The sequence below is a fragment of the Euleptes europaea genome, chromosome 3 (assembly GCF_029931775.1).
Source record: "Euleptes europaea isolate rEulEur1 chromosome 3, rEulEur1.hap1, whole genome shotgun sequence".
Lineage (NCBI taxonomy): Eukaryota > Metazoa > Chordata > Lepidosauria > Squamata > Sphaerodactylidae > Euleptes > Euleptes europaea.
The window spans coordinates 98549620-98577611 of record NC_079314.1 but is presented as its reverse complement, the minus strand read 5'-3'; the positions used below and the strand labels follow the sequence as shown (position 1 = coordinate 98577611).

Here is a 27992-nt window from a genome sequence, read left to right as displayed (position 1 = left end):
TTAAAGTCACATCTTTTATTTATCTTACTTATACGGCAATGATTGGATAAAGTTATGGAAATGGGAACTACTAAAAAGGATTGTCAATTTTCTGCAAGAGTCACATAGCCCACCCTGCCCCCGTGTTTCAAAGTGAGTTATATAAAGTTTTACACATGCGCACACGTGACAAACCGCCACTTCCTGAAGAGCTTATTTAAGTTTGAAATATCAAAGATACAATGGAACAAAACAGATGTGCATTCCATAGGCAAAGAAAATAAAAGGCCCCTGCAAGGTGCAATCTTCCAGCTCACATTTCTTTGCCCTATTACACCCCTTCGTGTGAGAGCTAGTGTGGTGTAGTGATTAGGGTGTTGAACTAGGATCTGGGAAATCCCCAGGTTCAAATCCCCACTCGCACCATGGAAGCTGGCTGGGTGACCTTGGGCCAGTCACACAATCTCAGCCCCAACCCTGGCTAGTATGGGAGACCTCCAAGGAATACCAAGGTCATGATGCAGAGGCAGGCAATGGCAAACCACCTCTGAAAGTCTCTTGCCTTGAAAACCCTATGGGGTCGCCGTAAGTCAGCTATGACTTGACAGTAAAAACAAAAACAAAATTTCACCCCTTCATCTAAGTTTGTTTCCACCACAAGCAAATGGGGAATTGAAAACAAACACCAAAAATACAGAAATACTAGAAAAATCTCCCTACTACTTTACCCCACAGTGTGATTCTTTTAACTGCTGCTAGAAAAATCAGTCCTGTGCATGACATAGACTAGATGGGCAGCAGAAAACAGTTTGGAAGGACCAGTCCAATGACAGTGGGTTTTCCTGACCATTAATTCCACTTTTCTCCAAAGATATATGCTTAACGTGTCATTTACTGGGCTACTTTGCTATTGCTGCGAGGAAGATTAGAGCTCTTGAAGGTATTAAGAAAAATTTTGTATCGGAAAGGAAATGAGTGCGATCTTTGTTTTAATAGAGATTTTGTATGAAATAGTTTTTATCCAGGCAATGTATACTGAAAATGTACTGTATATTGAAAGCTGGACAGTGAAGAAAGCTGATAGGAAGAAAATAGATTCCTTTGAAATGTGGTGTTGGAGGAGAGCGCTACGGATACCGTGGACTGCCAAAAAAACAAATCAGCGGGTTATAGATCAAATCAAGCCTGAACTGACCCTAAAAGCTAAAATGACTAAACTGAGGCTATCGTATTTTGGTCACATGAGATGACAAGAGTCACTGGAAAACACAGTCATGCTAGGAAAAGTTGAGGGCCGCAGGAAAAGAGGAAGACCCAACAAGAGATGGACTGACTCAATAAAGGAAGGCACAGCCCTCAATTTGCAAGATCTGAGCAAGGCTATCAAAGATAGGACATTTTGGAGGACTTTCATTCATAGGGTCGCCATGAGTCGGAAGCAACCTGACGGCACTTAACACACACCCAACCACACAATGTATATTGATGCAATTTTATCCCTTTTTTGGCTTTTTGTACATATGTAAGGATATTTTGTAATGGCCTATGGCTAAACAAATAAATGAATTCTTCTACTAGGCTAATATGTACATGAAGCCACAAGCATAACCTTCACAGGGCTCTCTTTGAAAGAAAATGTGATCTGAGAATAGCTAAATTTGCATTACTTGTGCCTGCATAAACCCAGATTGAATGAATGCCTAAAATACACAGACAATTACGCAGAAATGCTACCAAAAGACACATGTTGACGTTACCTTGTCCGCAGTCACCAGCGTCAAATCCACAGGAAAGAACATTGCAAGCTTGATCACAGAATTTATCGGCAAGCCAGGAATTTGCACAACCTTGGTTACAGTAAGAAACGCCACTTATCCCTCCACCTGAAACAGATCAATTGTTGTGATAAGTGGCTAAGTTTCTAGATCTTGTATTTCACTAAAAAATACTTTATCTTACTTAATTAGCCACCTCAAGCAATGACACAACTTTGAATTTTCAAAAAATCCCTTTTTATTGTAATAATACGAATAAAAAAGTAAAAAACTCAAAAAAAATCACTAGTATATATAAAAAGTAGATTACATGAAAAAATCTAACAGATTCTAATAAAATAACACAGATCTGAAATACAATTACAATGAAAAAATGCAGTAAAGTTACATACCTTTCAATGTGTCATGCCAGGGATAATTCTCAGACAGACAGCATGTAAGCCTGCCTGGCCAAGAATATCCAACCTCTCACAATCTCAAGCCCCTTTATATTCTTTTGACTATGAGAACCAATGAGAATCAGCAAGAAATTTTTATGAAATTCTTGTCAGATTCCCAGACATCAAAATGTATAAAAGGACAAAACATCCCTTTAACGAACATCTTTCCCAACCTTCGATCTCAATCAGACAAACAGATGTCATAGGAATAACCCAAACATATTTCCTTTCTCAAAATGAATTTCCATTGTCACACTTTCATCTTCAAGGCTTATTAAGCACAAAAGACAAATAAACTTGTTATTCACATTTTGACTTGAAAGTATGGGAAAACCATAACAGATAAACTTGTTTTCCACCACTTGGTATTATCAGTAACCTTGACAAGCTATACAATGTCTGACCTTGTTTTGTGGTTTCTGTGGTTTAACATCCTGTCTCACAAACAACTTGTTTTTCTCAAGTGTCTGTCTCTATTTGCAGGCTCAATTTTGACACCTTAAATGTTAACTTGGATTTTAGATCAATGTTGTAGTTTGTCAATAACCTATACCTTTAACCATAAATATATTGAAAACCATAACACACCAAAGTGCCAGGGGGGAACGTTCCCTACTCCTACACCCGTGCCACCGCCACCACCGTACCGGCTGCCCACATGGTTACCTAAACAAAAGAGGAAAACAGAACACCTTTAAAAGTCTAGAAGGGACAAATTAGACAAGGAGAAGAGATAGTAGAATTTCTTTCCTATATTTAACCCTGGCATTGACTTGGATTCTCTATTGTGAGCAGAGCTGTGTTCCTTTCAGTGGACTTTCTTGCCCCTCCCCTTCCTGCCCAAATATTTGTCTCTCTGAGGGTTACGGGATCCCTGTGGACCAAGTGGGAGTCTGTAAAAAAAGATGGAGTCAGTGAAAATCACCTCTTCCACCTTTCTGCCTGCCGAATCATCTCCCACAGCAGAAAACATGGTTAGGAACCACCCCATAATTTTTAATCTACTACTACTACTTTTTAAAAAATTAATGAAAGGATAGCTTAAAGTACCCCCCCCCCAAAAAAAAAGCATTTCTAAGGTTGTAAGAATGTTTCACTTTACATCATACTGTCATGAGATATAACTGAACTAAAACCAGAAATAGAAATACGCCTCTTGGGTCCACTCTCAAGAAGGCCAAGAAGTTTGGGCTTAGCCAACAACCTATGTTATGATACAACACCAATACCTGAACAAAGGGGAAAAACAAACTATGTTCTTATTACTCCCTTTCTGCAGACACTCCACTGGTTACTGATCACTTTATCAGGATCAATTTAAGGTTCTAGCTATCACCTAGGAGGGGCCGTGGCTCAGTGATAGAGCATCTGCTTGGCATGCAGAAGGTCCCAGGTTCAATCCCCGGCATCTCCAGTTAAAGGGACTAGGCAAGTAAGTGATGTGAAAGACCCCTGCCTGAGACCCTGGAGAGCTGCTGCCGGTCTGAGTAGACAATACTGACTTTGATGGACTGAGAGTCTGATTCAGTATAAGGAAGCTTCATGTGTACACAGCCCTTAAAAGTACTGTACCCACTTGCCTGCAGGACTGCCTCTCCTGCTATGTTCTGCTGCAGCGGAATGGCTCTGCTCGTATGAGCAAAGCCTTCTGAAGATGCCACTGTGCAACCAAGTAAAATCAGCAACTGCCCATTCGCACGCATTCACTGTGACCCTTACAATATGGAATGGTCAGACTTAGGCTAGAAGGAAGGCAGGCCTCCCCACACTTCCATCATTTTATAAAATGTGCAGGAGGGCATTTCTTGTAGAGACAGGCAAAGCTGCAGTGTAATGGATTGGACCAGGAGATAACTTTTATTAGGGATGACGTTTTCCTACCCTGATTGCCTTGGTGCCTTCAACAGAGATATTTGCATGTGGCGTCCTTGATTTTTTTCATGTTTTTTCCCTCACCTAACTGCATTATTTTGTCTTACCAGGAATCTTTGCTATAATCTGCTCACTGAAAGTTGTTTTTTTTAATCACACGTTTAACTTGCCTTGAGTTTCAGGAAGAAAGGCAGACTGTAACTGAAAGTAATAATAATAGTATCTATCCAGGGAAAATGTCATCAGATGTGATATAGCACCGAAGGGTACCGAGGAATCTGGTGAATTCTCTGCCTACAAAAAAGATTTGCAAGAATGCATCCTAGAAAACAATGAGATTCTTTACATCTATGCAACAGCCTATCATTTAGTAAACTTCTGACATTCAGCAGGCTAAAGGTTCTCTTTACTTACCAGTGCAATCACCTCCATCCCAATCACAAGCAGAATTATTACAGGCTTTATCGCAGTAGCCATCCTTAATCCATGAACCAGGACATCCCTCAGCACAGTTTGGCACTGGCCAAGTCAAATACACCTGATAATAGGAGACAAAAACACATTGTTCTCACACAAAATTATTTGTGTTCATACACAAGCATTTTTAAACCCAGTACACTGGGTTTTAACACTCAGGAACTGAACAAATGTTTACTCAGATTGACATCTGGGCAAATCATTTCTAGAGAGCACAAAGAAAAAGTATGAGAAAAGCACAGTCTCCAAACTTTTGAATTCTCAGAAGAAATTGAAATATTTAAATGAACTGACCAGAAGTTCCTGCAGACTAGAATGATGACTTTTACTTTTAGGTATTTTAGAAGAACAGTTGGTTTTTATACCCCACTTTTTCTCTACCTTTAAGGAGTCCCAAAGCGGCTTTACAATTGCCTCCCCCCCAACAGACACCTTGTAAGGTAGGTGGGGCTGAGAGAGTTCTAAGAGAACTGTGACTGGCCCAAGGTCACCCAGCAGGCTTCATGTGGAGGAGAGGGGAATCAAACCTGGTTCTCCAGATTAGAGTCCACCACTCTTAATCAGTATACCACACTGGCTCTCCCCATTCCACACCACATTCTGCCTCTGTTGTCTCCCAGAGATTCAAGTTATCAAGTGGGTGAACCCATGGTGTTCAATCTAAACTAGCTTGCTGTTATATCTGACAGTCTGTACTTCCACGGATTTTAACCTGCTACAACATTTGCTTGATGCTCCATCCTCTTCTTTTTTTATTACCAAACGTATTCAGTTTATACCATGCTAATGTAAGGACTGAGCCCTGACCTAGATGGCCCAGACTAGCCTGATCTCGTCAGATCTCAGAAGCTAAGCACGGTCAGCCCTAGTTAGTATTTGGATGGGAGACTGTCAAGGAATACCAAGGTTGCTGTGCAGAGGCACTGGCAAAACACCTCTGTTAGTCTCTTGCCACGAAAACCCCAAAAGGGGGTCGCCATAAGTCGGCTGCGACTTGACGGCACTTTACACACACACACACAATGTAAGAACAGTGTGTGCCACATTCCTTTATTCAAATAAGCACCCCAGCATTTATCTCTTTTGTAGCCATGCTGTGTGGGTTGCACTGATCTGTGAATGCACAGAAAGGGTGGAAAGGGACATTAAATTGCTTTCTGTTTTCTTTGCTGGACTGATTCTATGGATTACTTCAATGTGATTTTAATGTTCAAATGTGATGATGTGGTACAAGTAATTTTCACATGGCCACACTTTCTTCTCAACCCTGAAATACCAGAGGATGTGTCAGTATTCATGATAAGGTTCAATAAGCAAGGGTTCAATAAGCATAAAAACCAAGCCAAAGTCACTTCTTACAATATATTTCGAAGTCTGGTTCTGATAGCCAGATACAAAATACATCATATCACATCAGCTATACTTAGGGATATATGCAAGCGTAATAAAGAACATAAGAGGGGCCCTCCTGGATCAGACCAGTGGTCTATCTAGTACAGCATCCTGTTTCACACAGTGGCCAACCAGTTGCCTTAGAGGCATGACTTTAATGTTCTAAATGCTCACTAGTGGCCAATCAGGGAAAGGCATGGAGTGGTACTTAGCAATATGTATGTCTTTTGTACTTGGGTGACCGAAGAGAAGACCCAACATGAGATAGACTGACTCAATGAAAGGAGGCCAAGGCCTTCAGTTTTTAAGACCTGGGCAAGGCTGTTAAGAATAGCATGTTTTGGTGATAATTAATTCACAGGGTCGCTGTAAGTCAGAAACGACTGCACAGCACATAACATACACAGACACAAACACCGGATGCCAAGCAGAAAATCATAAGAACGGATCCTTAATTAATTGCTCATTTTAACACATGCACTTTGTGCTTTAAGAAAAACCATACATATTAGCTGCTTTAAGATGCAGGTTTTCAACTCTCTCTACAGCCTGAACTGCTGATTTAAATGCTGTGGCTTCTAGGGGGTCAATTGCCCCAGAATCTGAATAAATAAATGAATCGTGCAGGTCCCTTCTCACACTTGCCACCTCGGTCACATTCAAATTAAATGGGGACTTCTATGCCACACTCAGCAGGCAGAGCGACTGGAGGACTCGTAAAGTTTCGATCTCGCCATTGCTGTAAAATTATTAAAGAAGTGACTTTACCTTTTGACCTTTGGAATGACTGAAGAAGTCATCAGGCCACACGTCTTTCCCAAACATAACGTCATCGTTTAGATAAACAAATTTCTGGGACAGGCCAGGGATGTGATGGATGTGGCTTTCAATGGCAGGAGAACTGAAGGAAGGCAAATGGCTCACATTCTGAAATATCTCCTAGAACGGTAACATTAAGAAGAGAGTCAGGCGTGCTGATAATGTTGTGAGAGGCTTCAAATAACTTTCCAAACATCATTTAGACACGACTTCTTAATTCTCCACATACTGTAAAAACAACAGATTTTTGTCTGAATAAATGAATATGCAAAAGATAAACAAGGGGTATCGGACACTGCATGTGCAGATAGGCACTGTTTAAGCTGCACCAATGCAATTCAGGAGGGCAGATCTCAAAGCGAGAGGCAGACGCATCTAACAGAATGCATGAAGCATTTTTCAAAATCCTTCTGTTATATCCCCAATTCCGTTATATCCCCAATTTTGGTTTTCTCAGTAAGATTGAGAGGCAGAGTGCAAATCTAGCCTGCAGCCAATCTCATGTATAATCATGTTACATATATGCACCCACCCAATCTGGAGAAGGAACCCCGTGGCGCAGAGTGATAAGCTGCAGTACTGTAGTCAAAAGCTCTGCTCACAGCCTGAGTTCGATCCTGACAGAAGTCGGTTTCAGGTAGCCGGTTTAAGGTTGACTCAGCCTTCCATCCTTCCGAGGCTGGTAAAATGAGCACCCAGCTTGCTGGGGGTAAAGTGTAGACGACTGGGGAAGGCACTGGCAAACTACCCCATAAACATAGTCGGCCTAGTAAACATTATGATGTGACCCCATGGGTCAGTAATGACCCGGTGCTCGCACAGGGGACTACATTTACCTTTTTACCACCCTGAAGTATATTAATCTGGTGTGACGGGGATCAATACCACAACCTTTACTTTTCATTAGGCCTCTCTCCCTTGGGGTCCTTTTCTCCAGAAATGCTATTTGACCATGTGCCATCCCTTCTCTCTGCAGTGTTGTTTTGTTGCAGATTTGCAACACATTTCATTGGAATGGAACAGCATCGGCTCCATTTACATGTTCAGAACATGTGCTATTTCTGATTCTAGCATTTTCCAGTATTTAAAAACAAAACAAGTGAATGCCCCCCAAGAATAAGTGCAAGAGAAAACTAGATTGTACTAGGAGCTCGACTGTTCTTCTCAGTGCTTGTGGGAAACGCATTTTAGAACTATTTTCCTACAAGAATAGTTTTACAGGAAGCTATACATTTTTTTTTTGGATAATTAGATTTAATTTCACCATGGTCTAACACTCAAAATGTGTTTAATCAATACTTTAACTGGTTTGTTTTTAAAAATCCTACTACTGACTAATTTAGGTTAGGCAAAGCCTGTGACATTTCAGAATGAAAAAGAGGGGAAATGGCTGGAACTTCTGCTATGCTAAAAGGTAGCAGCATAAAAATCAAATGAAAAGAAATATGTTTTTACAAATAAACAAAAATAAATCAGCTGCAACTCCTGTATATAAAACATTTCTCCCAATCAAATCAGGTGTAAATATTTGTTTCTGTTGCCCAATGACAGAGTGGATGTTTCAGAAAGTTTTTACCTGATGTGTTACTATAGTTATCCGAGGATTATCCAAATTAAGCCAGGAAGGGATTTGCCCATTAGTAACTATGAAAATGTGCCGCACCCATGGTGCATGCCTCTCTATGGATCGCAGTGAATATCGTAGTTCTTCGTTGTCTTCAAAACGGCTGGCGGAAATATCTTCGTCCTGCTTAGACTATGAAAAAGAGGAACTTGCATGAATGACATGCACATGAATGACAGAACAACGCAAACTTATTCAAAAGAACTATTATTAGTATTTAAAACATTTCTATGCTGCCTTTCCACCTAACTCAGAGTCCCCAAAGTGGCAAATATTAAAACATTACAAACATTAAAACAGCATTTAAAATACAAATATATATATAAAATGATTAAACAAGGGAATACCAAACGAGACAAAAAAGTCTTCACCCCACTGGCAAAAGACAATAGAGTTAGATGAATCTCCTAGGAAAGGGAGTTCCCAAGTTTTTGTGACATGGATGAGAAGGCCCTTTCTTGGCTTGCTACCTGTTCAGCCTCAGATGGTTGGGGGCACCTGAAGCAGGGCCTCTGAAGATGACTGGAGTGGTTGGGTAGGTTCATATGGGAGTAGAGGTTCCTTAAGGCATGCTGGCCCCAAGCAGTATAGGACTTGAATTGAGCCTGGAAGCAAATTCTACATTATTCCAATTATGAACATGACTTTTCACAGCTAATCTCAGAGCAGGGGGGGAAATCCCACCTACAAACATATCCACTGCCTCTACGGAATGTGGTACGGGCATTTATTTTGCCACTAGGAGCAGAGGCTTTCCAACCTGTGTCCTTGTGGAAGAACAAACCCTTGTGCTTCACAAACAAAGGTGCATAATTTTTTTGATACACAGAGAATGTCTGCTCATAGGACAATAGCACCATTTTCCTGGGACTTCTTTCCTACGAACCACCAAGCAATATTTTCTTGATGGAAAAGCTGTGTTGTGTGGAAGGACCTGGAGACAGAATACCAAGGAGTGATTGTGTGAAAGTGTGTATGTGTGTGCGCATGAGCTGCCTCCCTCAAGTAAAATACAGGATCAAGCTGCTCCTTAATTCTTCTGAAACCAAATGACTCATCCCGACTTGCAACCATTAGTTCTTCAATTGGTAGCGATAATTAAATTAATGCCTATGCACGTATATTCTGTATTTGTGGACTCCATTTGATAGTCTCCTTACATTATGCAGTATTGATGATGGTTTTCAAACTATCGGTCCTGTACATTTTGTCATAAAATGTATTCTTCATCATCAGTTATTTAAATAATTAATATTACCCCCAATTGTCTCTCCATTCATTAGAGCGTCGCCTACCTGGCTGATGGCACTGAGGTCCCATAATAAATATGCAGGATTAAGTGTCAATTCTTTCCCTTCTATGGTCATGTTCTTCTTTGCTTGTTTGTTCAGCTCTTGGAAATCCTTCGCATCATTGAGTTGCAAGAGAGCTACGCTGGCTTCCGAATAAAGATGCAACTACACAAAGAAATAAAAAGTTTCTATCCCCGGCCTGGATCTGCAAACAAACCTTCCTCCCTCCCTTGCTCGATTCATCAAGTTTTGCAACATACTACAGAAATAATAAAAGGGGACAGGCTGATGAGTGGTATTGTCATGAAGCGAAGCACAGAAGTTCTTATTAAAGGGTACATTATACCAGATAGACTGCAGGGATATTTTTCAAAGGAACAGATACATAATACAATTTGTATAGCTTAATCCAGAGGATTCCAAGCTGGGTAATGGTGGTGGTTTTGTTATGGCCCCCATTCATATTACTACCACCATTACATCCCTTCCTCCACTAGCTTTGAATGGAAGGCTTGATGCACTTCTTCTTCCCATATGAACTCCCTTGCCTGCTGAGAACTTCCCCAAAGGATGGGCCCTTCTGTCTTCAGAGATTAAACTGATGGGAACTAAGCAGAAGGGTTTTTCAGTGGTGACACCCAAAATGAATAATATCCTTCCTGCTAAACAGATGTATATATTAAAATATATATTATAAATATAGAAATGTACTAAATACTAATGAACACATGAAGCTGCCTTATACTGAATCAGACCCTTGGTCCATCGAAGTCAGTACTGTCTACTCAGACTGGCAGCAGCTCTCCAGGGTCTCAGGCAGAGGTCTTTCACATCACCTACTTGCCTGGTCCCTTTAACTGGAGATGCCGGGGATTGAACCTGGGACCTTCTGCAAGCCAAGCAGATGCTCTATAAGCTGAGCCACAGCCTCTCCCTAATGCAGATTACAAAACCGCAACATCCATCACCTTACACTTGACTATTCTTTATAACATTCCATATAGTAAATCATTTGTTTCCATATATTGGTATCTCATAGCTCTTTACAGTGGCACTTCACAAACCCGAACAGATTTGTGAAGCGCCAACATTCTGCGCCAAGCTTAAGTCCTTTATATTCATCTATGCTTTTAAACGAGCAAGTTGTCACCAGCTATTTTTTAAATAACACCAGTTTCTGCAGTTCTAACTAATTTGCATCTGCTTTCATCCATTTTTCTGCCGTCAGTTTTTCGGCTTTTTTTCTGCCACTCTAGCTAGTTGTAGTTTGCTTCTGTCCTCCGGTCTGTTTTACACAGTATACCCCTTTGGAAGCTTTTAAAATAGAAAAACATCCCAGGAATCTTTTAAATTTTAAATGCCTGAGGCACCACATTTTAAACCTCACAATTCTGTGAAGCAGGTTAGGCTGAGATATCAAAACTGGTCACCCACTGACTTTCATGGCAAAACAGGAATTTAAGACCAGGTCTCCTCAAGTCCAGCATAACACTACCGATGATACCCCATGTGCTCTCTTTAGAAGATGACAGGTTCCTGCTTGCCCCAGGACACTACCGATGATACCCCATGTGCTCTCTTTAGAAGATGACAGGTTCCTGCTTGCCCCAGGACATCCCTAAACTAGTAGAGAACGGGGGTGAAATTGATCAATGGTTTCCCACAATTTGCCTCTATTAAGTCAGTTCCAACTCTCATTCTCTAAATTCTGCCGCCAAAAAATATCACTGGAAATTCTTTATAAGGTAATCCAAGGATGGATAATATGGAGCTATTTTTTAAAGCTTCATGATCCTGTTAGTTTTTATTTATTTACTTCATTAATTTACCAATGGGGACCCAAAGCAGCTTACAACATACTTCAATCCTCCATTTTATTTCCACATCAACCCTATGAGGTAAGTTAAACTGAGACTGTGTGACTGGCCCAAAGTCACCCTACAAGGTTCCATAACAAGGAGGGGATTCGAACCTGAGTCTCCCAAATCCCAGTACGACGCTCCGATTAACCACTACACCACACTGGCTCTCCTTGAATAAAGAGCTACAATATATTCCGTTTAAGATACAACACTATATTCTGAGTTTGCAAAAGGTTGCTAGTTTAGCTATGTATCTGCCACCAATGAACAGTTTTAGGATGGTTTAGGATCAACCAGACATCTAGAAATTTAAGACACAAAGAGCCTCCAGAATGAATCCATCTGTGGCTCATCTGAGAGTCCTCAGCCAAGATTGCAAATCCACTGCTAAGGTCATTTGTTACTGGGGAACTGTTTGATCTGCTCTGCTATTTTTGTCGCCTGTTACCAGTTATTCTATATATCGGCTTTCATAATGGACAACATGAAAAGAGGTTCACCCTCAGCATGAATTCTAACAGCACACCAAAGATGCTGAATAAACGCTAAACAGCGCACACAGCCACGGTTTGCTATTTGATTCCTTGTATGTACCAAAACCAACACTACCCTGAATGTTAAAAATGTTTCCATGAGAATACAACCCAAGCATCCTTTTTTGTTTTTAGCCCCCATTTTTTCCATGTGCTGTGCTCCCTCATTGCATGATCACAGATGAACACATGCAGCTGCCTTGCACTGAATCAGACCCTTGCAGTGCATTCCTGAGCTGGCGGCACGTGGGGAAGGTGGGGAGGAGGCACCGTTGCGGCCCCTCCTGAGCAGTCTCCCGCACGCTGAAAACATTTAAAAAGCCTTTTTGCGGCTTTTTAAATTTTAAATGGGGCTTTTCACCCATAGAAAAAAGCAGGCTGCGCTTGCTAAAAAGAAGGCACGGCCTTGCTGTTCTCGCCACTGGCATACCCAGGGCAAACGGGGACAGGAGGAGGCTGCCTAACAGCAGCTCTTCCCCCCGGAAACGCCTCCCGAGATGCTGGAACACCCCCTGGAACAATGGCGCAGGCTTTTACGCCGGTGGGACACCGGCGGAAGGACACACTGGCGTTCTGGGGCAGTGTTGCTGCTGCAGCGGCGCCTGCCATCCAGGCCTCCACTCCAGCGCTGGGGCCACTAACGCCAACGTAAGATGCCCAGACGCCAGCACGGGAGGCCCGGACGCCGGCACAACGCCTTACTGGTCTCCTAAGGGCTTTCGCCCTTGAGGCTCAGGAATGCGCTGTTGGTCCATCAAAGTCAGTATTGTCTACTCAGACTAACAGCGGCTCTCCAGGGTCTCAGGCAGAGGTCTTTCACATCACCTACTTGCCTTGACCCTTTAACTGGAGATGCCGGGGATTGAACCTGGGACCTTCTGCATGCCAAGCAGATGCTCTACCACTCAGCTACCGCCCCCTCCCCAGGGAATCACACAACTGAGCCTAGCAATGTTAAAACCACTGTTTTACCAACCAGGTCTACTATGGTGAAACATTAAGAGATCAAATTAAGTCCTGGGAGGAAAAGGGATTTACACAAAACATCTCAATTTCCTTTGATTTGGCTCTTCCTTTGATTTAAAACCATTTAAGGCTGCCAAGCCACGTACTGGCAGAACAAAACCCAACCTGGTTATCCGGCCACATAATTCCCAAAGCAAATAAATTCCAAGACAAAACTTTTTACTCTTTTAAAGGCTGACCTCCCCCCGCCTCCTACTTTCTGACACGGCTTGTCTGGTTTACCTCACGGCAAACAGAAGCTCAGCTGTCATGCTGGTGACACTTTGAAGCCGCTGCTGGTATGAATCCACATGTTACCTGATATCTCTCAATCTGACTCATGAGAAAAATCTGATAAATCTCAGCCCTTTCAGAGCATCATCTGGGCAAACTGAGGAAAGGGCGGCCTTGGTGGCTGTTGAGGCCGAAAGCAACGCTATGGAGAGCAGCAAAGCAATCTCCAAAAATAATGTTGTGGAAATGCTAGAGATGGCACAGCTGCCACTGGAAGCCTCGTATTTATTTAGCGGCGTGACAATGTCACGCGGCCCCTTCCACAAGTCACCGTCTCTCAGAAATATATGAGCAATCATATGCAAAAGTTTCCACTCCATTCAAGAAGAGTGTATTAAGGAGATGGGGTTTCCATTTGTCTCGACTTCCCCACTTCTCAGGTGTCCTGGGCTGCCCTCTCTTCCCCACTTTCCGGGTCTAGGGGGGCCACGGGACGACCCCAGACCCACTGGCAACGCTGCTGCGGCAATAAGAAGAGCCGAACAAGCCACCAGGAAGCGCTCGCCTTCCTCCAAGCCCCACCGGCCCACAAAGTATCAGCGGGCGCCAGTTAGGAGGAGGAGCGAAGCCCACCATGACCGTCGTGCTGCCAAGCCGCAGCTCAGCCTAGGAAGCCGCCCGGCCCAGAAGGTCTCCACGGGCCGGGCCAGCTGCCCCCAACACACCAGCCGGCCCCAACACACCGGCTGCCCAACAGCTGAGCTACAAAAGGACTCTGAGCTGTAGGCTCTTATATGACCTCCCAGGGGAGGGGCTCGGAAGGGTCAGGGAGGGCTTCCTAGGTGCCCTCCCTATAAAGCTGGAAGGACTGCAGAGGCAAGGAGGAGCAGTCCAGGCTGCCAGGAGGCAACCTGGCAACCAGCCGAGGGAGAGGACAGCTCTGACTCTTCCTTAGATTGGGTTGAGGAAGCTCCTCCAGCAAGGGTCAGGGTGGCCCCAGAGGGCACCTCAGCGGCAACCTTGAAGCTCAAGCATCACATCAAGAAACACTTAATATTATAGCAATTGCTCCTGACTTGAAGAAAGATCAGTATTTCGCCCCCCCCCCAAGTCAAGTGCAAGCAGGGATCAAAGGGAACTCCCAAATGGATGGGGGGGGGGAGTTTAACAAAGTAAAACAGTGTCACAAAATTAAGACAGACAAGGATAGGGGATTATAAAATCATGAGCAGTGCACTCCTACTAGGAACCACTCAACGATGCCTACTGGCACTGAACTCAGGGTGGACAAAGCAAAGACCTCCACGCTATGCACAACTATCAAGAGTTACTCCAACTTGTGGAAGAGAGACCTTTCAAACAGCTATTAGCTCTATGAGAGCTAAAAGTAGCTTCCTCATGTAGCGGCAGCAAACCTTTGAATGGGAGTTTCTAGGACAATCAACAGGTGCGGACTGTCACTTCCCAGCCTGCTTGTGAGTACCTGGATGCACCTGGCCGGTCACTAGAAGGTACAGGACAAGCTGGGGGCTCACAAGGAATTGCAGAGCAGGGAGAACCATTTGGATATCTGATCCCACGCCCCCCTGATCTCCTTCTCCAAGATTACTTGGGTTTAAAGAGGCTGATTTCCCCTCACTGACACTCAACGGTTCTCATTTTGTGCCTCTTGGGAGCATATTCAGGCCTCCCCAGATCTGCAGAGCTTTGGGGAGGTGTTCATTTACAAAATCATAGTTTTCTGCAGATCTGAGGAATCCCCTTCCTTGACTATGGATGATCTGGTTCTGCACCAGCACTCGCCCCTCACATCTTCTAGTAGATATAGCATTGCAGGGCAAGACGGAACTTGGTTTGGCCCAGCAAAGCAGTTATAATTTTGCTCAAAATCTGAATAACTGAAGTTACTCACCCACTCTTCTTTACAGAATCTAGCTGAGGGTTCCAACTAGGGCAGTCTACATGGAACAGGATCTTTCTTAACAGAGAAAAATTCCTTCTACCTCTGGGACTCTCCAAATAACCCAACCCTCTTCCCTTTCTTAACTCTCTGAAACATTCCATTCTTTTCAGTGACGACGGACCAGATCCATTCCTATTTTAATTCCAGGTACAAATAATCGACTTCCCCCTCCCTTTCTCTGAGCCTTTCAAAGAAACAGATTAGGGAAACAATTAGCAGTCTGCGTATGCCATGGCTCCTGGTGGGGCAACACAAACAGCTTACATCAAAGACAATGAAACACTGGACATACGTCAACCCAATTAATGTCCTCAACATACTTAAAAGAGCTTGCCTTTGTTTAGTTCTAGTCAGTTCTCTTAAACTGAAGACACAAAATGGAAAGCCATCAAATTCTCTTAGAATGCCAGTCACCATACAAGGCTGGTTTGGACAAGGTTCTAATCCAAGTTCAACCTGTACACAGTAGGGTCTACACACTAGATGCAATTTTTGCACAGCATCTCCACCTGGGCTTGAAATGCACCGCTCTTTCTGGATTTTGCAAGGGTTAAAGGCTGCAAGGTTTGTGTCCTTGAACATACACCAACAAGTGGACGTTCCTTCAGCCAGGAGGAGGAACAGGTAGGCATACCTGTGCTTCATTCTTTGTAGGCTCTCTCACATTTTGATCCTGCCCTTAAGCTCAGAATGGCTGTACAATTCTTAAGAGTGTGCTGGTGCGCAATAAAGAAGCCTTGGAGATGATTACAGATACACATAGGAATTTGGATCCCACCAGGTCTTCTGCTGGTGAAAGTGGGAGCAAGGGCCCTTTTTGACCTCCGAGAAGGTTGTGCCAGAGATTGTGGGATCCACATGGACAAACGCAATGTGAGAGATTGGGTGGGGGGGCCTGCAGTGAGGAGGGGAACTGACTGAGTCAATTGGAAAAAGGGGGCAGTTCCAACACTTGATAGTGCAAAAATTAGTTGCACCCGAGGGATTTACATAATACAGGTCCCTAACAAACCAGAACAGAGATTTTGAAAGCAGAGCCACACCACAGCTAATTGTATTCTGCAACTGATGTACTGAAATCAATGGTATCTAACATGATGTCACACTCATTAAACTCCCTAACACAGGTGTTCGTCTCCAATACGGTGGGTACCACATTCTAGCATACTACATGCATGATTAAGAAAGAAAAAAGTAATCTCCAACATTTTCTAGAAATGACATCACTGCCTCAGGCTTCAGCTCTGCAGTATTCTCAAGTTAAATACAGCTGTGGAAAAAAGGATGTGGTCTCATTCATTCAGCTCTCATCACATTTCTACCCTCATAAGTATTTTATAATCAATAAGCAGCACTGCTTAACTTTGTCAAGTATCCGACAAATCTAAAAAGACTAAAATGGGAAGCCCATTTTTTTCCAAACATACTCACAACAGGCAGCTTACAGTCTAGTCAGAGAGGCTAGTTCTGAATCGCTGTCACTGCTGAAAACATTGGACAAACGGTGAGCCTCTTGAATCCGTAACAGTAAGCGCTTTAAAACTTTATACAAAATTTAAGAACACTCCCCATAGTTTGCTTCGTAAACACCGACACAGCTTATGTCATTCACAGCCTAACATGTACATTTGGTAACGTGTACATTTGCAGTGAAACGTAGATTTAAAATCCAGACATCCTATTTCTGGCCCAAGAAGAGCACCAACTCAGCATGTACAAGGTCACCTTCGCAAAATCCTGGAGGCAAGCATTAACAGAGATTTGATAAGAGCATAGCAACACCTAGTGGCCAAACACCCATTTCCAGTCAAAGTTATCTCTTTGGATCATAGTGGACTATAGTATGAAACAAAAGTATTATGTATTTTAGAATGGCAATGCCGTAATAAAAATCATTCAGGGTTAAGGATTGGAGAGAAGGCTAGAACGGGGTAGGCATAGCAAAAGTAGACCAAGGCATCTTAGAAAGGAAAAAAAATGCAAAGATCCCAAAAACTGCAGCACAATGCACCGTTTTTTAAATGAGGGGACTGTTTGCAATATGAAACTGCTCTTCTAAGTATTAATTAAAAAAAAAAAAACACTGGTCCTTTCTAAGAACTTCAACACGCTTAAATTGGCTCTTTGGGTCCCAGTCAAATGGGGACTTGCAATCCTTTAAGAGTATTTATATGGAGGCCTACAGCAAATAATCACATCAGAGAAACCCTGGTTAATATGGTTTTGATGAGAAAGATGTAAAAACAACAGTGGGTTGGATCCCACAGACCCTTTCTGGTAATGGTAATGGTGATGCTTTCTGCCAGCACAAAGCGCCTCCCCTAATTAAGCAAGAGGCTTTCCCGACAAAAGAACAGCATTTTGCATCAGCAGAAAGCTTCTTGCACCAGAGCAGGGAACAGCCGTTAGTGAAATGGATCAACATAAGACCCAACCCAGTGATCTGTAGAAGGCACATTCCAGAAATCGTGATTCTCTGTTAGATTCCGCTGTTCAGTGCTTCTGCAAATCCTTTGTTTCTGTTTCACCCCCTTGAAAATCTTACCAGCTTTATTTTGGAAGAAAGGTTTTCTGGTAGTTTAGCTCTTAGTTGATTTGTCTCTTTGAAGGTCGATGGAAATCCTTTGAGGAAAACCAAGTCTTGCATTAAGACCAAACCAGGAACTTCTTTGTCTGTAGTCTGCAAAAAAACCCAAATCCTATCACTTTTTTCTATTTTAAAATAAGGACTAATATTTATTTATCAGCCATTCCCCAGAAGGACATTTATCACATTCCTAATGCTAAATACAAGCTCTCCTATACCGCAACATAGAATTGACATAAATTCTGTTGATTTTTTAAATGATTTTTATTGTATTTGTTTATACTCTGTGAGGCACGTGGAGCAGGCGTCTCTGGAGAGGCAGCATATAAAGTATCTAAATAAAACAGACAGAACGAGAAAGATCCAGGTAAAATATGTTTAATAAGCAAGTAATAAATGTGTTAACAGATCTGGAAGAATATGTGGAGAACAAAGAGTAATGTAATTCAAAGAGGCTGACAATTGCATTGTAATTCTGAATGGCAAGCTTCACATGTACTGTTATACTGTGTATATGATTTAATATGTTTATGTTTGATTGTGTTTGTTAAAATTTTAAAAACTTTTTTTAAAGTATCAAAACAAATAATCAAAGGAGTTCAGAAAATATTCCAGCAGACACAGGCATTTTAAAAATGGGAATTCAAAAAGGTCTACCTCCTAAGCTTTCTATCTAGTGAACACACTGACACAAGTGTAAAAGGAACATACCAAATAGCCCCTCCAGGAGGTTTGTTTGCTGCTCTCCTTTAACATTCCAGAATGAGCATCCTCAGCTGGAAGAGGCAGAAATTCAAATAATGGGTTGGCACTTCAATACTCTGCAGAGTTTTTGTTTTGTTCTTTAAACTTTAAATATTTTACATATACTTGAAATAGGTGAAATATTAAAATTTCTCCCCAATAAAAAAACTTCCAAAGTGCAGCAGGAACGTGGGTAATCATACCAGCCCTAAACCATAAGAGCAGGTTAGTACCAATTTTTATAGCAAAACACATGATCATTTAGACGGTGGAAGAGATAGTCCTAATAGGAGATAACCTGAAGAGAAGGGTTGACAATGGTTTTGCTGCTCTACCTCACCACCTGTCACCGACACAATCAGAGATATTGCATTTGATACTTAATAACTGGTAGAAACAATTAAATGATTCATTTATTTGCCCCATCGGTATCTCTGACTTTGGGTTCTCTCACTGTATCCTCACAACCACCTAATGAGGTACATTCAGTTGAAAGAGCCAAAGAATATGTAGTCATCTTCACTATCGAGATATGAACCAGAGATCCCCATTACCCACCCAAATACTGTAATTGAAGCCTCCACCGCACTGGCTCGCAATTCAGCTTGGTTTTAATACATAACACTCATTACTACGTAAAAAGGAGCTCAAACAATCTCTTCTATCTGTGAATATAGCTAGTACTATATTTCCACCACTGAGTTATATGGGTAACTCGAATTACCTTAAATATGGGACTAAATGTATCAAACTAGCATCTCTGAGTGTAGAGAAAGATAAAAAGAAATCTATGCCTTTGCATCAGCATACACCAGCACCTACACCTCTGGATGCATACTGCAAGGAACCATTTTGATTAGAATTATGGGAAAGGAAACAGAATGCACCTAACAGCCCCCATCTAAGCGAAATTAGGCCTGTGTAATTAAAAACAGGAGGATGCCTCCCATCTTGCCCATCTTAATCAAATTCCTAGGACATTTTAAGGAAGGCTTGTTTTTATAATACTTTCATCTATGCCTGTTGAGTTTCTAAAAATGAGATCATTTAATACTTGCAACAATTAAGAAAAAAGGAAATCCCACATGGAGGAATCCAACAAAACCGAAAAATAACATTCTTATACTACACCAAAACCTTAGTGGCTTCATCTCACTGGAAGAAGCCTAAAGCAGATTCTTACCTTCTTTAGGACTGTCAAAAACAACTACTGTAACATTGGTGGAAGGATTTTTTGGCTTCGGAACGGAGAAGATATTGTTGGCAGATCTTAACAGGGGATAGAGAGATGACAGGTCCTTAAGAGTGACATTGCTTGGCAAAGCAGGGTCCAATACAAGCATTGGCACTTTGATGCAATGTGTCAGTAAACACTCCAGTTGCTTCTCACTAGAAAAAGATATCAAAGCCAAATTTACTCCCAGGTTCAAAAGGGAAGGCGATTATATATCTACATTTCTCCCCACCCCCCACCTCACCCCAGCTGTTAGGGCACCCAATGCAGCTAACAAGATACATAACAGAAACAATAAACACTGTATTGAATAAAAATAATCCAACCTGTAGACACAAAAGGAATAAACAACAGAAAGTCATTAATCAAGCAGCATAACCAAAATAATGCCCTTCTGGAAGAGAATCATTTTAAAGTGGAGGCCTCACTTCAAAAAGGATGTGGACAGAATGGAGCCATATGCTGATCAATTACAGAATCAGGATCAGAGGAGCATGCCGAACATATTTGGTGCTGTGGAACACAGGCAGGATGGTGCTGCTGCAGTCGTCTTGTTTGGGGGCTTCCAAGAGGCACCTGGCTGGCCACTGTTTGAGCAGACTGCTGGACTTGATGGGCCTTGGTCTGATCCAGCATGGCCTTTCTTATGTTCTTAGAATCTATAACTGAATGATCTAGAAAGCAGTTCAAGTCTTCCATACAAGCTCTGCTCAGTTGCTTCAGACAGAGTCACCCATCTGCGCCTTCTGCTTGGGATGGGGATTTGCTGACCCATTAACTCCTGCTGTATTACCTGACCAGTATATCTTTTCAAGATGGCTGCCATTTGACAGCTGCTAACTGTATTTAGGTGAGCCTTGAGGACCATTCAATTTATGTTCGTTTAACATTTAGAGCAGGGGTGTCAAACATAAGGCCCGCGGGCCGGCCCCTTGAGAACTCTTACCCAGCCCGCGAGCCAGCCAAGTCAGCCACACACACCCAAATCTGGGCTGGCGAGGCATGGCCCAGCCCGACCAAGTGACATTTATGTCATATCTGGCCCTCGTAACAATGGAGTTCGACATCCCTGATTTAGAGGTTAAAAGAAACAATGACAAATCATGGCAACATTTTCCATTCATTTCTATACAAAGGGTATGACTTGCATTGCTTTAGACATTTATGTATCTTAGAAAATAATTTAGAGTGCTCAGACATGCATTTTAGTACATCAACACACTTACTTTTGGACAAAAAAGAAATTATACTGGTGGTTTCTTTCATATTGGCTATTTTTAGATACAGGCATTTGACTTGTTCAAAATTACACATAATCGAGATGCATCAGAACAAGAAAGGTTAATATATTCTTTTTCAAAAATTCATCTTACCTTTTCTTAGTTGGTTCAGTTGTATTCTTTCCAAGAATTTCTCTAAAGAAAAGGCAAGCATATAAAGAAAAGAAAGTTATTAAGCATCTCAAAAACTATGCAGACTAAAATTCCTACTCTAAAAAATAGTGTTTTAAAAATCTTAAGTAGAAACACCATTGTTTAAGTGGATTATGTCATTACACTAATTTGACAAAATCAGTTTAAAAAAAATGCACCATTTATTACGAGTTAATCACAAGTTCAAACTGTAAAATGCCACAAAAGATAAAGTAACTGAATTACAAATGAAACATGTTTCCTGCATGTAATGTTACTGTGCATACTTTCAAAGCTTCTTGAAATTATATTTTGTATTTATTAATCAATATTAACTAGTCCCTTCACTGCTGAAAGCAGACAACCAACTGAACCAAGAAAATAAGGTAGACTGACCTAAGAAAAGCTATGAATGTTAAATAAAACTGCAGAGGGAGATAATCAGCAATCCTTCAGCACAAGTTCGCAAACATGTCACAAAACTGTGTACCCTCTTAAGTTTGCTCATCAGTTTTTGTTGTCATTTTGTCTATTTGGCTTCAATAAACTGTCACGTGTTTTTTATTGTCACCCCACAGTTATGGAATAACCTTCCTAATCCGCTTCCTGCTATAATTGTGAAGGGTCTGTAACATCTGGATTTTCCTGGATTATCTTTTTATTGATTTAGATATTTATACCCCACTGTTCTCCCCAATGGGAACCCATGGCGGCTTCCATTATTCGCCACTCCTCCATTTTATTCACACAACTACCCTGTGAGGTAGGTCAGGATGAGATAAGAGTGACTGGCCCAAGGTTACCTGGTGAACTTCCATGGCACAGTGAGGATTCGAATCTGGGTCTCTCAGACCCTAGTCTGAAACTCTAACCAGTATACAAAGCTGGCTTAATTTAAAAAAGTGGAAGTGAAGGACCAAAGTTACTGATCACAGGCAATGATGATACTGAACTGATTTGAATTAAGTGTTGAGTTCTGGTAGTATTTGAACGAATTGTGCTTTGGTTTTGACAGTTTACGTTCTTAACCTGTTGTTAGCTGTTCTGAGGCTTGGAAGAAGGGGATAGAAATGTCCCAAAATAAACGTTCTCTCCAAGTCAAAGAAAAAAAACCTCTTTACCATTAATTCCCTCTGAACTATACCACAAGTTTCTTACTGCACACACCCACATGCTGATCAGGTTCTAAAGGTAAAGGTCCCCTGTGCAAGCACCGGGTCATTCCTGACCCATGAGGTGATGTCACATCCCGACGTTTCCAAGGCAGACTTTGTTTGCAGGATGGTTTGCCAGTGCCTTCCCCAGTCATCTTCCCGTTACCCCCAGCAAGCTGGGTCCTCATTTGACCGACCTCGGAAGGATGGAAGGCTGAGTCAACCTTGAGCCGGCTACCTGAAACCGACTTCCGTCGGGATCGAACTCAGGTCGTGAGCAGAGCTTTTGACTGCAGTACTGGAGCTTAACACTCTGCGCCACAGGTTCTAAATTAGTAAAAATGCTTTGCAGTTACCAAATATGAGGTTATGCTCGTTCTGGACATTTCTTTCATATCCACAGTGTGCAAAAGACTGAACAAATTGCAGAAGATAAATGCTTTGCATAGCCCAGGAGTACTAGAGGCATCCTCAGGAAAGACAAGCACCTTTTTTCTCCTGGGAGCCCCCTCCCCGGGGAGCCCCCCCCTCTCTTGGCCATGTGAGTAATGCTGGCTGAACAAACCAAGCATGTCTAGAACTGCAGTAAAAAGGAACTCTGTGGTAATCAGGAACCCTGCAATGGTATTCCTGTTTCCAAGAATATTTATGTATGTTGCCAGCCCGCCAGAGAACAGGAAGAAAACATTACAATATTTTGCTCCTGCCCCTGCCACCATTTTAACTGAAATGAGACTGCCTTACACGCCTTTCCTACAGGCTGACACGGCAGCGACACTCCTAAACTCTAATGGGAGGCCATTCTATATGACTGAAGCTGTTACTGAAAAGGCTCACAGAAGAGCTGAGGCTGTCCTGGCTTCCCCTGGAGATGGAACAAGAGATGTTTCAGAGAGGAGCACAATTGGTACATGGCAGACAGACCCACAGATAATATGTGTCTAAGGTTGTAACAGGCTTTAAGAACTACCACGCTGAGCCGAGTCCAGGAACAGCTGGACCACCAATGGTTCAAAGCAGCTTTCTCCAGCCAAAAAGGCAACCTGACGGCAACATCTTGAACCAGCTGAAGTTTGAACAGCCTGCAAGGACAGACCTAGGTAGTGCATTACAGCAGTCAAGCATCCAGACCACAGCAACGTGGAACAATGTGGTCAGAAATCAGGGGCTGCCTACCTTTTCTTCAACGAGAGCTACCTCTGAGTAATCAAAAATATTCCAAGTGACTCTCCCCCCAACACCCAAACACATTACCAAGTTTTGTTCTGTCCCAGAAACTGAACATGGACTAGTAGCACAGAGAAAAAATCCTATTAAAAGAACAACAACAACTAGAGCAGATCTTTTCGTGGGTCTTTTAAGGGACGTGTGAGATGCTGTGCAGAAACTGGCAAATTACCAACAGCTCATAATCTCCCTGTTGGAAAACTCCTGGGCAAGATCACCTGAGTCTAGAAGAAGAGCTGGTTTTTATTTGCCGACTTTCTCTACCACTTAAGGGAGACTCAAACCGGCTTACAATCACCTTCCCTCCCCCTCCCCACAACAGACACCCTGTGAGATGGGAGGGGCTGAGACAGAGTGACTAGCCCAAGGTCACCCAGCTGGCTTCATGTGTGTAGGAGTGGGGAAACAAATCCAGCTCACCAGATTAGCCTCTGCCGCTCCTGTGGAGGAGTGGGGAATCAAACCCGGTTCTCCAGATCAGAATCCACCACTCCAAACCACCGCTCTTAACCACTACATCATGCTGGCTCTCAAAAGGAAAGACAACCTCCGAGCCAATGCCAAATGCTGTTGGTTTAAAGCAGCCCAAACCTGTTTTTCCACCAGCAAAGCAAATGAAGCACTTCTAATTTTAGCCGCTGGCATAACTTTCAGAAAGGGCCTCATGCCAGAGTTGCACAAGCTCTGGGTGCAGAACTGGCTCGCACATGCAGGACTTTTTGAAAGTTATGCCAGCGGCAGGATGACTCAATCACCCTTCCTGTTCTTCCCACAAACAAGTAAAGAGCAAACGGCTCCTAAAATGAAAAGCTTCCCTGACTATCCCTCATAACTGTATTAAATGAATGACAAAGAAGCTCTGAAAGTTCAGGCTCACATAGGCCTCTGCAAATCTCCATGGCTTCATACAGCATCCTCTTTGAAAAATGAGGGGGTTTTGGTTTTCGGCTCCAACTAGGACAACTGGCTTTATTGTGCTTCCTGGAAAAAAAGAAAGACCCTTACCTCATTATTCTTTGTTCTTCCTCCATTTGCTTCTTCACCTGTTGCAGTTCCTTCATCAGCTCAACATCTGTGCCATTCACCCAGGTGTACACAACATCAATCGGCATGGGCAAACAAAGCCTATGAGAGAGAGAGAGAGACTGAAGAAGAACACTTGCCCAGCCTGTCCAGCAGTAAAGTTAGAAGCATTTAATAGCTTGGACTCAATGCTTCTGCAAACATTCAGTTAAAACTCATGTATTGGGTGGGGGGAACCCCTGTCATGTTTGCCGTGTTTATTTAGTTAACCACTTTCTCATCTTTGTCTATTGTTTTTGTAGTACCATAGAGTTAGAGTTGGAGATCTCTTTTGTAGTATGACAGAGTTGGAGTTCTCATTTGTTCCCTCTTCACCTCCACATAGAAAGCTCCTTAAAAGTCATTGTGGATTTCTCAAAACACTTGGAGCGGTTCTCAAAACATTCTGAGGTTGGGCTCCCCTTCTAACCAACTGGCCCAAGTCCCAAGCTGCTAGGCCTTAATGAGTTCAACTCCAGCTTTACTCTACCCCTCCCCCCAGAAATAAAAGTCATTTTACCATCACCCCCACCACAAGAAAATTTTAGATAAGCCTGCCAAGTCTACTGGAAACCAGGCTTTCTGTTTTGTCTCTTCTTCCTGGCCACCTGGATCTAGGGGAAGCATGAGAAAACTCACTTGTGAGAATAATTCAGATAATTTACCTTCTTTGGGACCTTGGTAAAAATAGGCCAATTAGATTGTTATGTGGGTGCACACAAGCCAACACAACAAAAGAAGAACAAAAGTTAACTTTACTCGCATTTGCTACCATTAGTTATAAAAAGGGAGGAAAAGCTGAGTAGAAAAAGCTCAACTGAACGAAAGGAAAATGAAATGAGACCAAATACTATTCTCTTTCCCTAGGGCTGAACCTTTCCTCTCTGTGATGGTGAGTTAATAAGAAGGCACAACAATATTACAATCATCAGCTTTCTTTTCCAGGTTGTATTCATACCTCTTTCTTTTCTAGACATTCCTGTTGATGTTTTTTAGTTCAAATGCCTCCCTGTTCCTAAAGCTTTCCCATTCTGAAGTCTCTCTCTTTCTCTAAAAGGTCCCTCCTTTTTTCACAAAGGGCAGGAGTCCTCTACGCACAACCCTTCCATCTGTTCAGTCAATGTACACAGAAGGGGAGCATACAAGTGCACCAGCCTACCCCACAAGATGGTTGACCTGTGAGTATAGTGTCTACATGTGGATGAAACCTAAGCGCATATGCTCCACCTATGTAAGCAGTGATGTCCTGAGAGCGGTGTTCCCAATGACGGGGACAGCACTTGAATGAGGAAGCTGGCAAGTGGACAGAGGTGGAGGGAGGGACCAGGATGCTTGTGTCTGCTGCTGCCCTTCTCTGTGTTGACTGAATGCACAGAGTTATGTGTAGAGGGACCAGACTCTCAGTCTCCTTCTAGCCTACCTGAGGGGAAAACGACTAGTGCTTCTCCAGGAGATTTTTATGAGACCACAACTCATAAGCCCTGAGGTCACAGCAACAAACTCTTTTGTTCTGTCGCCTGCTATTCTTAACACATGAAAGGCTACCCTCCGCACCCAGGCAGACTGACTAGACAGAAAAACTTGATCTGCAAACTTTTGCCTACCTGTGAAAAAGGTTTTAAGATTAACCCCTGAATGTTAACAAAGTGTGAATTAAACATCAACTTCTCCAAAGTTGAAATTTCTCCACAGGCAATTGTGGGGCGAGGTGCAACGCCTCTCCGAACATTTTTCACAAACCCTACATATGTAAACCGCGTACTCTTGATCTGTACAGAAAGCAGCCCAGACACCCATCTGTGCACTGAATGACTACGTGGGGAGGGAGAGATGACATAAGCACAGCATAAAAACTGTCAGTAAGACAGAGGCAGGCCATTAAAAAGCCGATAAGGCAAAAACCCTAAATAAAATTCTGGATAAAAACATGTGTTTTTTTGCTTGGCGCCTAAAAGAAAGTATAGTAAGTGCCAAGTGAGCCTCAAGGGGAGGTGTTCCAAAGGTGCCACCACAGAAAATGCTCTGTCTCTAGTCACCACCTGCCCCACCCCTGAAGGCAAGGGCACAGAGAACCCTCCACCACTGCAACACTTCACTTTTCTGTGTTTCACTATAGCACTATACTAGGTAGGTTCACACTACCTAGTAAACCTATCTACCTATACTAGGTAGGTGCACACAACCTAGGTAGGTTTACACTACTATAACTTGGTAGGTTCACACTACCTGGTATACCTGACCCAGCAAGACTTTTAATATGAAATCTGAGTTCTTTGATCCTACAGAATACTCGATTTAGTTGTTTTTTTACATTGCATGACAACATTCTTGTATCCCAGAATAGCTATGTCCTTTAATTACAACTAACAGCTTTTGTTCAGCAGTCAAAACAACATACTCCACAGCTGATTAAACCAGGGGTTTACTTCAGCCAAATGACAACGGCTTTTTCAGTCGCTGGCTTAGACCGGCGAGGGGCTTGAGTTAAATTTGGCTCCCCTAGAGATTTAATTTTAGTTAAGGAAATTAAATGTTTATTGTATATGCCCAATCCTTGAAATGCTGGCATGTCATCTTAGACTGCTTATGATCCAAAATAATGGCACAGTGTTTATTTTAATCACCTGCCTTATGCAAAGAGACGGGCAGACACTTGAGTGACGCAAATGCTAATTCCCTTGTCTGTCAATAACTTTAAATATTGTTAGTGATCATGAGGCAGAGCTGGCAGAGAGAACAATAGATGCTCTTGAGTAGCTCCATTCTTCCTTCTCAAGTAGGACAGCAGGTCATCTGAAAACACCATGCCCGATAGTTTTCAGATCATGCAAAGTGATGGTATCACTTTACTCTGCTCTGGTTAGACCTCACCTAGAGTATTGTGTTCAGTTTTGGGCACCACAATTTAAGAAAGATGTAGACAAGCTGGAATGTGTCCAGAGGAGGGCAATAAAAATGGTGAGGGGGCTGGAGACCAAATCCTGTGAGGAAAGATTGAAGCTGGGTATGTTTAGCCTGAGGAGGAGAAGTCTGAGAGGGGATATGATAAACATCTTCAAGTACTTGAAGGGCTATCATATAGAGGAGTGTGCCAAGTTGTTTTCTGTTGCTCCAGAAGGACCAGAACCAACGGGTTGAAATTAAATCAAAAAAGTTTCCCTCTAGACATTAGGAAGAATTTTCTAACAGTTGGAGCAGTTCCTCAATGGAACAGGCTTCCTCGGGAGGTGGTAAGCTCTCCTCCTCTGGAGGTTTTAAAGAAGAGGCTAGATGGCCATCTGTCAGCAATGCTGATTCTATGACCT

At 42.5% G+C, this 27992-nt stretch overlaps 1 protein-coding gene across 1 annotated transcript in view; it reads right to left on the bottom strand.

Moving 5' to 3' along the window:
• The window catches only part of GNPTAB (N-acetylglucosamine-1-phosphate transferase subunits alpha and beta), a 51450-nt gene that overhangs the window by 11431 nt on the left and 12027 nt on the right, over positions 1–27992 (bottom strand). Inside the window, exons 3-13 of the mRNA XM_056846961.1 lie at positions 24631–24750; positions 21206–21247; positions 19782–19987; positions 18566–18630; positions 17813–17947; positions 9674–9835; positions 8331–8510; positions 6704–6874; positions 4481–4604; positions 2783–2860; positions 1737–1862 (exon numbers count right to left, since the gene is read on the bottom strand). Of these exons, the coding sequence (XP_056702939.1) occupies positions 1737–1862; positions 2783–2860; positions 4481–4604; positions 6704–6874; positions 8331–8510; positions 9674–9835; positions 17813–17947; positions 18566–18630; positions 19782–19987; positions 21206–21247; positions 24631–24750 (1409 nt within the window). The remainder of the gene's footprint in view (positions 1–1736; positions 1863–2782; positions 2861–4480; positions 4605–6703; positions 6875–8330; positions 8511–9673; positions 9836–17812; positions 17948–18565; positions 18631–19781; positions 19988–21205; positions 21248–24630; positions 24751–27992) is intronic.